The 14,204-nt window shown below is 40.0% G+C and overlaps 1 protein-coding gene across 1 annotated transcript in view; it reads right to left on the reverse strand.

Moving 5' to 3' along the window:
- Window positions 1-14,204, reverse strand: part of LOC128738480 (uncharacterized) — a 377,015-nt gene that overhangs the window by 319,635 nt on the left and 43,176 nt on the right. Inside the window, exon 2 of the mRNA XM_053833662.1 lies at window positions 3,873-3,918. Within this exon, the coding sequence (XP_053689637.1) occupies window positions 3,873-3,918 (46 nt within the window). The remainder of the gene's footprint in view (window positions 1-3,872; window positions 3,919-14,204) is intronic.

Raw genomic sequence — 14,204 nt, forward strand, 5'->3', positions numbered from 1 at the left:
ACATGTGTAGGTTTTTGAATGCCATATTGTTATATAATTACAAATCATTGTTTAACTAACGTATGTTCTTCAATAAACTTGTTATGAGCAAAATGTCAGAATTATTCGATGCATTAATATTTACTTTAAACTGTTAGGAAAGCAGATCAGCATAAACCGACAGAAAATCACAGAAACGAAGCAAGCAGCATGTGAGGTGTACCGCAATTGGCCCCAACTGGCATTTTCTCTCGTTTTTTCATATAGAAAAATGGTGTCTGTATGCAGCAAAACTATTAGCAAATGTAAAATGTTAAAATGTATCCGTTTGTTGGTAGTCGAATAATTCGTAGTCAAAATTAGGGTGTTTTTTATAATCAAAGTTCTACAGATCCTAAACAAGCAGACATAGAGGTATACTATATTCAGTAAAGTTGTGTATTTTTACTATTTGTACAACTTTGTAATACACGAAAAAGTCTCACAACAATTACAAAAAGAGCTGAAATAGAAAAACTGATTTTACAAGTGTATTTACAATAAATAAGATTTCTCTATCTTCGCTGAAGAGATAGAAGGTTACTGTCTTCAACAAAGTTTCTTGTGATAATATGCTCTAAAACTTTGCAGAACACATCAATGTGTTATATTGAAACTGAAGAAAAATAATTTCTTTATTTTACTTTTAGGGGGATTAGTCAAAATTTAAATTCTACCAGACGATAGAGCATTAAATTTCAAGAAACTCTTCCAAAAGTTTGATAAACTTAAAACCAAGTTTTCCTAGTCAAAACTCTAGTCCCCCCTTTTTTTTGGTTTTGGGCTATTGTGCGCGCGAGTAACTGTGTTACAAAAGTTAGCGCGAGTGTTCGAGGGTTAATATCTTTTGACCGGAAAAATCAATTCTTATGTAATTTGCATATATATTCGACAGGTAGTCACGTGTCACGTAGTTTTCACATTTTTGCCTATAACTTTTAAACGAAACGTCGTACCACGAAACAACTGAATGGTGATATACTAGGCATAATGCCTTTCAAAAAAAGTAACAGGGGATGAATCGGTTCAGCCATCTCCGAGAAACAGGCGATAGAAAATGAGCCCACACACATACATACACACGCACACACACACATACAGACATTGCTCAATTCGTCGAACCCTATCGATTGGTATATGACACTTGGTTCTATTTCGCGTTTTTCGACCAATTTCTAAACCTTTGTTATATAGTATAACAAAGGAAAAAAGGAATTGGGCCTGGCTTATTAGTTTTGGGTGGTTTCCAAAAATAACGCGGAACTGTACTGTACGGTAGATTGTGAAGCCTTGCAACTTCCCGAATTTTTTCGGTATGTCTTGCTAGATTAAAAGCGTAATGCAATATATCAGGATCATAGAGCTTCGATTTCTATATATTGATTTTCCTTGCACGTTTTTTTGTTTTACTGAAGAAAAAAATTACAATTATTTTCAAAAACAGCGAATACTGTTGATCTATATGCTTGACCCATAATACTGGGAAAAGTCAATTTTCCTCTCAGTATTATGGGCCATTGTTTAATTTCGTATATTAAAGCGGAAAATGCATTTTTGCAGGTGGTTTCACCGTAATTCTATGAATACATACCTATTCCCTCGATTTCCATTCATTTTACGCTCAGACACCCAAATTTACGCCGCTATTCAGCTTATAATTCACAACCGACTTTTTATAACAACCACAAAAATAACAACAAACCGAAAATAAACAACATGACTTCTAAACTATTCTTTATAAGCAAAAATATGGTTTAAATTTAATTCACCTTCATATTTGTGGTTGTAAGGCCATTACAAATATTTTATTACAAAGTTTTTGTCCTTCCGGTGTTGGGCCACTGAAGAGGGGATCGAAAAAAACAAAAAGATTTTTTTAATCGAGCAAAAAAACATGGATTTCAGGCATTTTTACTTAAAATTCAAACGTGAAAAAAAAATCTATTCTTGCTTTTTATATATACGTTATTATTTTCCATGCAAAATCTACCAAAACAATACAAAAAGAAAGAAAATTGTTTGGGCCGTTTTTCCGAAATTCCATTATTCGAATTTCCTTTTCTGTTTTGTGCTAGAAGCATACTCAACTCGTACACTCATTTTTCGAGTTCTTCAGGCTGTAAGGCCCACAGACTAATAATTTTATAAAAAAAATTATCTCCTATACTACAAATTATTTTTGTACCCCCCGATTTTTCAAGTCAATTTCCAAGGGGGGAGGGGGGAGGAGGGTGACAAAAACTTTAAAATTAATTTGCAATGGCCTAACTAATTTAGCTTAAAACGACAGAAACATATTTTCAGACAACTAGAAAGATATACCTTTCAAATAGATTAAAGAGCTCGTTGGTAACTATCCCCAAAAATTTTAGAAAAAAAACCTCTCACTGATAGACGTCTCTCCCCTATATTAAATTATATCGTCTTTTATATTTCGAGCGCAGAACAGAATGGGTTAGGCACTAAATAATTTTATAAACGTTGAAACAAAAAAGGTAGCGAAATATTTATGGTACCAATGTTGAAAACTAAGTGTCGAGAACAACAGCATTGAATTTTGTTACTCGCTGAATAATTGCTCTCAATGGCGGTACACAACGCAGTAACTTTGTCAATTTTTCGAATTTATACAAACGGGTCAGACACGTATTCTTAAAGTGTTAATCTTTCGAAATAATCAATAATAGAAACTGCATTTTTTAAGGTCGAAAAATTCTTAGGCCATCCTAATTTGAACTAAACTAAGTGAGATAAAAGCGAAATGCCTTGATAACCAGAATGGGAATGGTTGTAATAGTGCATCGATTAAGTGCTTGACTATGTCTAATATAACTGGCTCGAAAAGGCTTTAGCATGTTACAACAGATTCAGTCCGCTAGTCAATCTCAGCTAAAACGTATTTTTGCTCATTATTAATTTACTGTGATCTAGTATTTCACAATATTACTTTCCTAGATTATAAATGCTCTAGCTCGTTTTTAACCACAAATTCATTTACTAATAGTAGATTAATTCAACCTATCAATATGATATCCATCTATTGGCTGAGGTGAATCGTTTCACTGACTGAGAAACAACCTAAAGTCACAAGCATAACTGCTTCAAGTTACACATATATCTCTTCACGTAACTATAAATAAATCGAGTTTTAATTTTTTGTATGACTTAGATAGATTTAGGTAGATTGTTTCAATCTTTGCAAAAAATCAATTATTCTCTACGAACGGAAAATACGTAGGTATAATTAGTTATATATAGTCTGGTAATAACCAGTTCTTATTTTCGACCGATAAGTTGTAACTTGCAAACTCTGTCAAATATCCAATTACAGCATGTATAAGATGATAGGTTATCAATGTTTCATCTCTTTTTTCTTTGTCTCGTACCCGGGACCGTATGTTTTATACATACGTATGCAATATAAGTCGATTAAGCACACTACTAGAAACACAAATTACATTGCCTTTTAGTGAACCACAGTGTTTATGGCACATATTGCAACATTCAACCAACCCGCGAGCTTTAGCATGTGGTCGGTCGAGAAGCCATTCCTTACATTCGAGATGTGCAACTCAGGTCACGTACAACTGATGCGATGTAAATAAAACAGATTGACTTTACGATGCCGACTTAACAACTATGAGCGCATTTTAGACGACAGACTGTGTATACTTTATTCAATAACAATTTGACGTATTAAATTGAAATGAGTTAGAACGGAAAAAATCAGCCGTATTATATAAAAAATAATGCGTGTGATGTTTAAAAAATGGGGCAAGTGTGCATAAAACTACACTTGAAGATTTCTGAGTAATACCGGTATTTACAATAAATAAATTCAACAATTAACTTACCATCAGGAGGCACAAAATCTTGGCATAGACGGTAAGCTGTGGTAACCTGCAATAAATTAAAAAAGATAAATTATCAGTTAGTTTCAAAATTCATAAACAGCACGATGCAAAACTTGTTTATCATCGCAATTTCTAAAACAAACTTTTAATGTTCTTTGATCACTAATTGACGTTAATGAAATGTAAACAAATGATGCTATGGAAGAAATTTGAGATGTTTTAAAGAAAAAACTGGGTTCATGTCATGAGATCACTTGAAATTCTGTAAAATTAACTACAAGTCCACAGTTGGACTAGGGTTTGATGTGTTAGGTTTTATTATGTACTAGCTGACCCGACAAACTTCGTATTGCCACAAATTAAACTGTGTTGTACATAAATCCTGAATCTCGAATGACCTTTATCACAATCTCAAGTTTTGCAAGTTTCAATATACAAATTTTCCTCACAGTAAAGTAGAAAACAACTCCCCCCATTGCTTAGCCTGATAAAATAAAGCGGATAGCATTTAAATATTCGCCATCATTACAAACCATTTCGCCGAATACCATTTTGCGGAACACCAATTCTCGGTTGACCATAACGCGGAATATAGAGTTTCGCAGAATACCATTTCACGAAAAACCTTACGCGGCATGTACCATTTTACGGAAAATCTTTTCGTAGAAAGTACCATTTCGCAGGGTTGACTCAACTGAAGGAAAGTAATAGACGTCAGTAGATCTAGGAAAATAAATAAACCTAGATAGAGGTGATCTCTACGGGGGGTGCCCCCCGCAGTGGCCGGCGCTTCCGACGGCAGGTCGCCGGCAACACTCCCGGCCTGTGTCCGTCTAGCCCTGAATCATCTAATGCTACTATTGATAGTTTCTGGTGGTCTTGTTATTGACTAATGTTTTATGAAAGAGTCTAAAATTTCTCGAGTTAGATAAGTTTTTGAGTTACGCAAAAGTTTCTGTTTTATTTGTATGAGAGTCCTTATCCTCCTACCACAGAGGTGAGGGGTATCAAATCATCATAAAATAAATTCCTGCCTCCAAAACTCCCCACATGCCAAATTTGGTTCCATTTTCTTGATTAGTTCTGGAGTTATGAGGAAATTTATATTTCATTTGTATGGATGGGAGCCCCCGCTCCTAAAAAGGTAAGGGGTCCTAATTCACCATAGAAAAAAATTCTTGCCTCCAAAAACACCCACATGCCAAACATGGTTCCGTTTAATTGATTAGTTCTCGAGTTATGTAAAATTCTTGTCACCGAAAACACCCACATGCCAAATTTTGTTCCATTTGCTTGATTAGTTCTCGAGATATGTAGAAATTTGTGTTTCATTTGTATGGGAGCCCCCCGTATTAGTGGGGGGAGGGATCTCTAACCATCTAAGAACCTTCCCTGGCCCCAAAAACCTCAACATGCAAATTTTCACGCCGGTTGGTTCAGTAGTTTTCGATTCTATAAGGAACATCCCGACATACAGAAATCCATTTTTATATATAAGACTAGCTGACCCGACAAACTTTGTATTGCTACAAATTAACCTGTGTTGTACATAAATCATGAATCTGATGATCTTTGTCACAATCTCGAGTTTTGCAAGTTTCTGAGGAGTTCAACCTTAGATGATTCATTTTGGCAGTTACGTAACTATGAAAGCCTCCCATGTAACCAATAAGCATCACCAATGCTATTTAATTGTAGACCAATAAGCATTTAAGTCGCCTTAAATGCTACTTAAATGCTACTTTGGCAAAATATACAGCTACTTTACTGATAACCTTCTTATAGTGCTGACAATGCTAATTTACAGCTAATTACTGACACGAAGAATTTGAATACAATTTTGGATGCCAATTTACAACACTTATGCAGTCAAAAAGCTAATATACAACAACGTGCAGTATAAAATGCCAGCTACGCTAATTTGCTGCTTATGTTAATGCTTATTAGTTACCAGGAATGGGTAGTTTAATTTACAAATTTACAATTTTTCCTCACAGTAAAGTAGAAAACAACTCCCCTCATTGCATAGCCAGAAAGCGAATAGTAATATTCGCCATGATTGTACAACATTTCGCCGAATATCATTTTGCGAAAAACCTTAAGCGGAATGTACCATTTCACGGAAAACTATTTTTGTGGAAAGTACCATTTCGCGATCCTCTGTTTACTCACTGTCGCTCGTTCCAGGAAACCCAGGCAGACCTAGGAAAACAAATAAACCTAGACAGTAATGATTTCTGCGGGGAGTTGCCTCCCCCCAGTGGGCGGCAACACTCGCGGCCGTCTCGTCGTGAATGATCTAGTGTTACTATAGATAGTTTTTGTGTTCTTGTTATTGACTAATGTTTTATGGAAGAGTCTCAAATTTCTCGAGTTCGATTAGTTTTTGAGTATCGCAAAAATTTCTGTTTTATTTGTATGAGAGTCCATATTCCCCTACCACAGGGGTGAGAGGTCTCTAACTATCATAAAATAAATTCAAGACTCCAAAATCTCCCACATGCCAAATTTGGTTACATTTGCTTGATTAGTTCTCAAGATATAAGGACCCCCCTCTCAAAGGGGAGAGGAGTCATAATTTCCCTTCTAAAGAGGGGAGGGATCCCAATTTACCATAGAATAAATTATTGTCACCAAAAACACCCACATGCCAAATTTTGTACTATTTGCTTGATTAGTTCTCGAGTTATGCAGAAATTTGTGTTTTATTTGTATGGGAGCCCCCCCTCTTAGTGGGGGAGGGGTCTCTAACCATCACTAAAACCTTTCCTGGCCCCAAAAACCTCTACATGCAAATTTTCATGCCGATTGGTTCAGTAGTTTTTGATTCTATAAGGAACATCCCGACAGACAGACAGACAGACAGACAGACAGAAATCCATTTTTATATATAAGATTTAGGGGTGATTTGGGCAAAGTGGAATATTCTTGCATTTCACACAGTATGGAATGGATCATATTTGATTCTTCGGATGTTTTTACAACATTTGGAAGTTATTTGAGTTCATTTCAAGGGCGGCAAATAAGTTTTTATACTGTTTAACTAGTTTTTGCCATGATTTTTGTTGATAATAGGACAAAATGGACATCTTCCCAAGGTCTGCACGAAATGGGACTATCACCAATCGATTCCTTGTATTTTTACATTCCTATGTATCGCTGTGAGATAAGTAAGCATCCTGTAAGATACCAAACCAGCGACTATAATCAAATAAAAAAAATTAGAAAGATTATGTTTCAGACACAATCGTGTAGCTGGCGTAGATGGATTTTTGCGAAGAAACCTTGAATATTAACCCATTATGTCCTAGCGTATGATATATCATACCTCGTCTTCAAAACCTGTTTACTGCTGAATTTCAATAGTTAGCATTGTTAATATATCACTACAAGAGAGATAAGACATCAATCTGATGTGTGTGTGATATAATTTGTCAGTTTTTGTCATTTCATCTGTTTTTTCAACAGTGCAAAGTTGTGATAAATGGCGGAAAAAAGTTTAAAAATGGCGAAAAAAACTTTGTCTTCAAAACGCATGAAAAAGTCTACATTTAGTGATGAAACCTTACTTAACATGTAAATTGATATTTATATGTAAACACTATCACAAAATTCGACAAGAACAACTTTGTAATTTGTTTGTTTGAAACTGAGCCTATGAAATATTAAGCCAGCGATATCTTGGCCTTGAAACCATTCCAAATGACGAGTTTCCCGACACATTCGAGCCATAATATAATAGATAACAGAGTTTCACTTCATTTGGTCCAAATTTAGGTATACCCGGGTCATAATGGGTTAAAGAAAACTTTTCGCACCATATTGACCTATGCGTTGCCCAAAATAACGTTAAGTTAATAATAGTGCTAAATAACTGCAATGTATTTTTGGTATGTATACAAAATGTGTATTTTGTGATGCCAAAAACGAATATTTTTGCCAGTGCTGAAATCGGAGTATTTTAGAATAGAAATCTCCCTCACGCACCCAGCTATTAACAAAATTCTCGGAGAAAAAAATCTCCATTAATAAGAGCCATTTCTTCATTTGGCTCCACGTTTGTCCGCAGGACTATTATCAGAAAACAAGCTTGTCGTACAGATGCCATTTAATTTTATTCCTTGCCATCTATACATGTTCGCTCTTGTCTGCTCTCTCATTCCGCGGCTGCAACCATTAAGGCACGAAAATTGATTTACATTAGCCAGGCTATGACTGCATATGTCGCCTGTTTTCAGCGTCATGTAGCAAGCAAAAAGTGTGAGCTTCTTAGTTGGCCTCAAAGTACGATACTGGTCTAACAAGCTAGACGTCGCATATTCGAGTTTCGACTGGGAGAGGCTGATAGAGTCAATAGTATCGTTGCATTAGCTCTACAATTATCCTACATTCTTGCAGCTGGCTGCGAAGTCAGTCTATAAAAACAGAAGTTCAAGTTTCCAAATCGGAATGTACACATCTAGAATTTGCTTTGTTTTGTAGCAAGCAAAAAACATGATCGAACGTGAAGCTAGTACAACAAACTTCCAAACAACGATATCTAAGTCAGATTACCACTGGTGGCTGGCACTGGGTTTGGCTGGCAAAGGGTGAACATGTGCATTCCATAACCTCTGTTCATTAACTCCTATTCCTACCTCCACGAGGTGCCGGCTGGGGTACGCAACTTCGGTTGTCGTATGCTAACAGGAAAGGGGGCACAGTGGCTCCCGCCCACATTAAGATGGCAGCCCCATCAGCGGGATAAGGACCTTAGGTTAACAGCCTACTGTACCAGAACACACAAAAAGTTAATGAAAATGAAAGAAGAAATCTCTCCGGATTATTGGCAACGACCTTTAGCATGAAAACACGGACACGAATCGGAACATGGAATATACTGACCCTTGCCCAGCAGGGCAAGCTGGCTCAACTTGCAAGGGAAGCTAGCCGCCTGAAGCTTGAAATCCTGGGGCTGAGCGAGGTCCGCTGGCCGGGTACTGGCGAACACAGGACATCATCCGGGCAAGTCTTGCTCTACTCTGGCATACGAGGTGAAAATGCTACTCGTGAAAGAGGAGTTGGATTCCTACTGAGCCCAGGGGCACATGCGGCCCTGATGAAGTGGGAACCAATAAATGAGCGAATAATCGTTGCCAGATTTAGAACACGGGTTAGGAACCTTACGGCAATCCAGTGCTATGCGCCAACAGATGCTGCCGACCTGCAGGAGAAAGAGAGCTTTTACAGCCAGCTGAACAGCGTGGTTGAGAAAATCCCGAAGGGGGACATCCAAATTCACATGGGCGACTTCAACGCGAAGATTGGCTCAAACAACGTGGACCTTGAACGCGTCATGGGACGCCATGGCCTAGGAGAGATGAGCGAAAACGGGGAGCTGTTTACAGAATTCTGTGGTAATAACGACATGGTCATTGGTGGATCGCTCTTCCCCCATAGACCAGTACATAAAGTCACGTGGGTTTCCCGCGACGGCCGAACAGAAAACCAAATCGACCACATCTGCATCAGCCGGAAATGGAGAAGGAGCCTTCTTGATGTACGCAACAAACGCAGCGCTGACATTGCATCCGACCATCATCTTGTTATCGCTGAGATACGTCTGCGCGTCGCGCGTGTCCAACGACGGGAGGAGAAAGTTGGGTGCCGCTACGACGTCCGCCGATTGGAGAATCCTGAGGTGAAAAGGGCCTTTGTTGAACAACTTGAATCTCGAGCCTCGGAGTTGCCATCTGGTGGAACCGTCGAAGAGCAATGGACCGGCATCAATAACGCCTTCATCACGACCAGTGATGAAACCCTCGGCAAAGCGCGCAGTGGGCGGAGGGAGTGGATTTCGGATGAAACTTGGAGGAAGATCGACGAGCGGAGAGAGGCGAAAGCCGGCATTGAGCGAGCGCGGACCAGATCGGCTAAGACAGCTGCCCGTCAACGATACGCCGAACTGGAGAGGGCTGTTAAACGTGCTTGTAGGCGGGACAAGAGAGCCTGGACTAACTCCCTAGCCGAACAAGGAGAAACCGCCGCCGCCAATGGTGATATCCGTTTGTTGTACGATATTTCTCGCCGCCTTAGTGGTGCCAGGATGAATACAAAGATGCCGCTAAAGGACAGAGCTGGTCAGCTATTGACTGACCGTACAGAACAGCTTAAGCGATGGACTGAACATTTTGAACAACTCTTCCGAGTTTCAAATGTCAGAGACCAACAAAACCAGCAGCGTACGACGCCTACAGTTCGTCGAATAAATCGCGTGAACTCGGAGGCGCCATCGCTGGATGAAATTGTAGCAGCCATCAAGAGTATGAAATCCAATAGAGCGCCAGGGATAGATCGTATTTCAGCCGAAATGCTCAAAGCTGACCCATCTTTGTCAGCCCAGATGCTGCATCAGCTTTTAAGCAATATTTGGGAAACCGCAACTTTTCCGGTGGACTGGATGCAGGGCATATTGGTCAAAGTCCCTAAGAAAGGAGACCTAACGGAATGCGGTAACTGGCGTGGCATCACGTTGCTCTGTATTACTCTCAAAGTACTCTGTAAGGTAATCCTCAACCGGATCCAGGAGAAGATCGACGCTACTCTCCGGCGGCAGCAAGCTGGATTCCGTGCTGGCCGATCATGTGTAGACCATATCACAACGCTCCGCATTATATTGGAGCAGATCAACGAATTCCAGGACTCTCTTCTGCTGGTGTTCGTTGACTTCGAAAAGGCGTTCGACCGACTCAATCACGAAAACATCTGGGGCGCACTTAGGCGTAGAGGAGTTCCAGATAAGCTAGTCCATCTCATCGAGGCTCAGTACGAGGCGTTCTCGTGCAAGGTTTTGCACGACGGCGTCTTGTCCGACCCCATAAGGGTTACTGCTGGCGTGAGACAGGGCTGCATTTTATCACCGCTTCTGTTTCTCATCGTTATGGATGAGATATTAGTTGGAGCAATTGACAGTAGACCAAATCGAGGATTGCCTTGGAATCCTCTAACGATGGAGCAGCTAAATGACCTCGACCTAGCCGACGACATTGTCTTGCTCGCACAACGCCGAAACGATATGCAGAGCAAGTTAGACGACCTCTCTGAGAGCTCCCAGGCAGCAGGTCTCACAGTCAATGTAGCGAAAACTAAGTCTATGGTAGTGAACACTGACAATTCCACCAACTTTACAGTAGCGGGACAACAAGTTGAGCAGGTAGCCGTCTTTCAATATCTTGGTAGCCAAACAACGCCCGATGGTGGTACCAAGACTGATATAGCCACACGGATCAGGAAGGCCAGGGGGGCCTTTGCAGGTCTGCGAAACATTTGGCGCTCAAACCAGATCACTCTACGTACGAAAACCCGAATCTTTAATTCAAACGTTAAATCCGTACTGCTGTATGCCTGCGAAACGTGGTGCGTCTCAGCGGAGACAACGCAAAAACTGCAGGTATTCATTAACCGGTGCCTGCGATATATTATTCGTGCCTGGTGGCCTGATAATTGGATATCCAATGAGGAACTCCATCGTCGGTGTCATCAACGGCCGATAGCCACAGAAATTCGTGAGCGTAGGTGGAAGTGGATCGGACACACCTTGAGGAAAGGAGCGAATGAGGTTTGCAGAGCAGCACTCGACTGGAATCCACAAGGACAGCGTAGAAGAGGCAGACCCAGAGGCTCATGGAGACGGAGCTTAGCCAACGAAATCCGGGCTGTAGACGAGAACCTGTCCTGGCGACAGGTAAAAGCCATGGCGGGTAACCGTCAGCAGTGGAGATCTCTGATTTCATCCCTTTGTTCTGCCGGACCGGCGGACATGGACACATAAGTAATTACCACTGGTGGGGTCGAAGTAGAAAGTTACAGTAATGAGCTCAGAAGTCGAGCAGCGCTTGAATGATGATAATGGCTTTGCTTTTCCTTTTATATCTTACATGCCAAGAGGGCAGCACTAGCACAACCGCTACAAGATTATCCTGCTTATCTGTCTTGAAGCAGCAGCAGCAGCCACAACCACAAGCTTGCTGTATGTAATGGTCGTCCGTGCTTGGAAATCACAAGAAAAATGTATGGGAAAATTTTGACTTGAAAGTTTCCGTTGATTTTCACTATTTATTCATTTATTTGTTTATTGATTTATTTATTTGGGATAATTCATCTGACCTTGAATTTGTCTACATGAATAAAACTTAAGTTAAATAATATCAAAACTACTTAGCTTGTGCGCAAACAAGTGCGTTGGTTCACCGAAATTGAGCAGTTCCTCCACCTTCGAAAAAGTTCTAATGCATTCTGTAATTGGCTCGTTATAACCGAATGCAGTTCGGTGAAACTGCATTTGCAACAATTCCGTTGAGCGCAATGGTCTTTGTGATGCCCGGAAATTGAGCATGGTTAATAGCGTTGGATAGCCAACTTCGCCGGTGATAATTTTGGCTACAAATAATGCCTGTTGCATTTTGCGTCTACGTTCTAGTGTGTCAAGTTTCAGTAAACGACATCTATCTGCATAAGGAGGCAAGTTATCTGGATGGTTCCATGGAAGATGTCGTAAAGCAAGACGATGTAAGTTGAACGTCAGTTTTGGGTCCACTAAGATGCCAAGATCACTAACTTGGTCCACTTTGCGCAACTCAATACCATCAATAGTGTAGCTGAAGCAAATCGGGGTTTTAATGTGGTAAAAACTCATCACCTCGTATTTGGCAATGCTCACAATGAGCCAGTTCAGTTTGCACCATTCACCAAACAAATCAAGCAACACTTGCAGGCGGTGGAAGTCGTCAATGTTTTGTATTGGGGCAAACAATTTCAGATCGTCATATTAATTTGTAACCAATACCAAGCTATAAAGTGACGCCGTTAAAGAACAACAAGAAAAGCAAAGGTCCCATGTTGCTACCTTGGGAAACTCCAGACTTCAGCATCTTTGGCTCGAGCAGCACGTTCCTCACAATCATGTGGAAGATTTGTGCCTTCAGACTCCAGACTTACTAGTGAACACCGATGAAATACTGGAGCCGAGTTTTATACGCAATACTCTACCGCTGAGATATGAATACAGTCATTTGACCATTTGTTGAGAAGCACCAAGCCAAGATAGTTTTCGTAATAGTATTGTATGCACGCAAAACTTGAGCATGCTACAAAATATGTAATCATTCGATATTTCAAGTTCACATAGTTCAGCAGCACATGTGTTACATAATCGGTAATATAAAGCAAAAAAAGTATCAACAAATACCATCATGTCTGCGCTGTATAATTATTATCGTGTTGGACACGAAAGTCAGATATTGAAACGCTGCAGCAACCCACACGAACGCATTTATAACAGATCTAACGAGAACGGTGTGAAAAAAGCACCCTATTGACATCTCTGTATCGAGCTGCAGTAAGTGACAGCGGCTTAATGTCTCGGGCTCAAAAGTGAAAAAGAGTCGAGTGAAACGTAGCGACGAAGTGCTATCTCATTTCTGCTAACGCTATCATGTTCGCACCCAAAACATGGTTGCCTGCCAAAAGGGTGGAAAAAAGCATACTCCGTTCTCCAACTAACTAAACGAAGCGGTAGGGTGAACGAAATCTGAGAGACATACACCGCTGCCTGCCAGCTGCTCTCCCCGTTCCCCGTTTGCACATTGCTATCCAGCTGAGCTATCCAAGTGCTAGTCATTATCGTTAGTCAAAAAAGGAAAAGTATTGGGAGTTTATATAAGTTTTCTGCTGAGGTTTTTTGACGTAGGACTACGTCTTACGGCAAGTTTTGAGATAGGGTGTCATTCCAAAAAATCGAAAAATGCGAGCGTCACGAAAAATGAAAGGTTTTGAGTGCTAATAGCTCAGCGGTTTTCCGATCGATTTTCAATATTCTTATACCAATCGATTGGCAAATCTTCTAGGAATTGACCCAAATCAAGAAAAGTATGAATTCTTGATGTTGAACTATTGAAAAAATGAAAATAATAAACCTATGTTTTACCAGAATTCTCGCTTCGTGATTGGTTGGAAGATTCTTTGCGATGATCTAAATCTATACCAATTTGATATCTGTGCTTGGGAAGTAAGCCAAAACAAGTAACAAAGTTACCTCATTTCCACAAGATTTCTTAACACCGCGGTTAAACCTAGACCATTTTGATGTCCTTGCTTGGGAAGTACGCCAGAAAGAGTGACAAAGCCCCCTCGTGCCAACAGATTTCTTACGAACGCAATTAAACCTAGTTCAATTTGATGTCTGTGTTACGGCAGTCACTCAGTCAGAGTTTGTTGTCCCAACAGATCGCAAATTCTTTACTGCAAGACTATTAAACCTCGGCGAATTTGATATCTGTGTTGGAAAAATGTGCT

Source organism: Sabethes cyaneus, chromosome 2 (assembly GCF_943734655.1).
Source record: "Sabethes cyaneus chromosome 2, idSabCyanKW18_F2, whole genome shotgun sequence".
Classification (NCBI taxonomy): Eukaryota; Metazoa; Arthropoda; class Insecta; order Diptera; family Culicidae; genus Sabethes; species Sabethes cyaneus.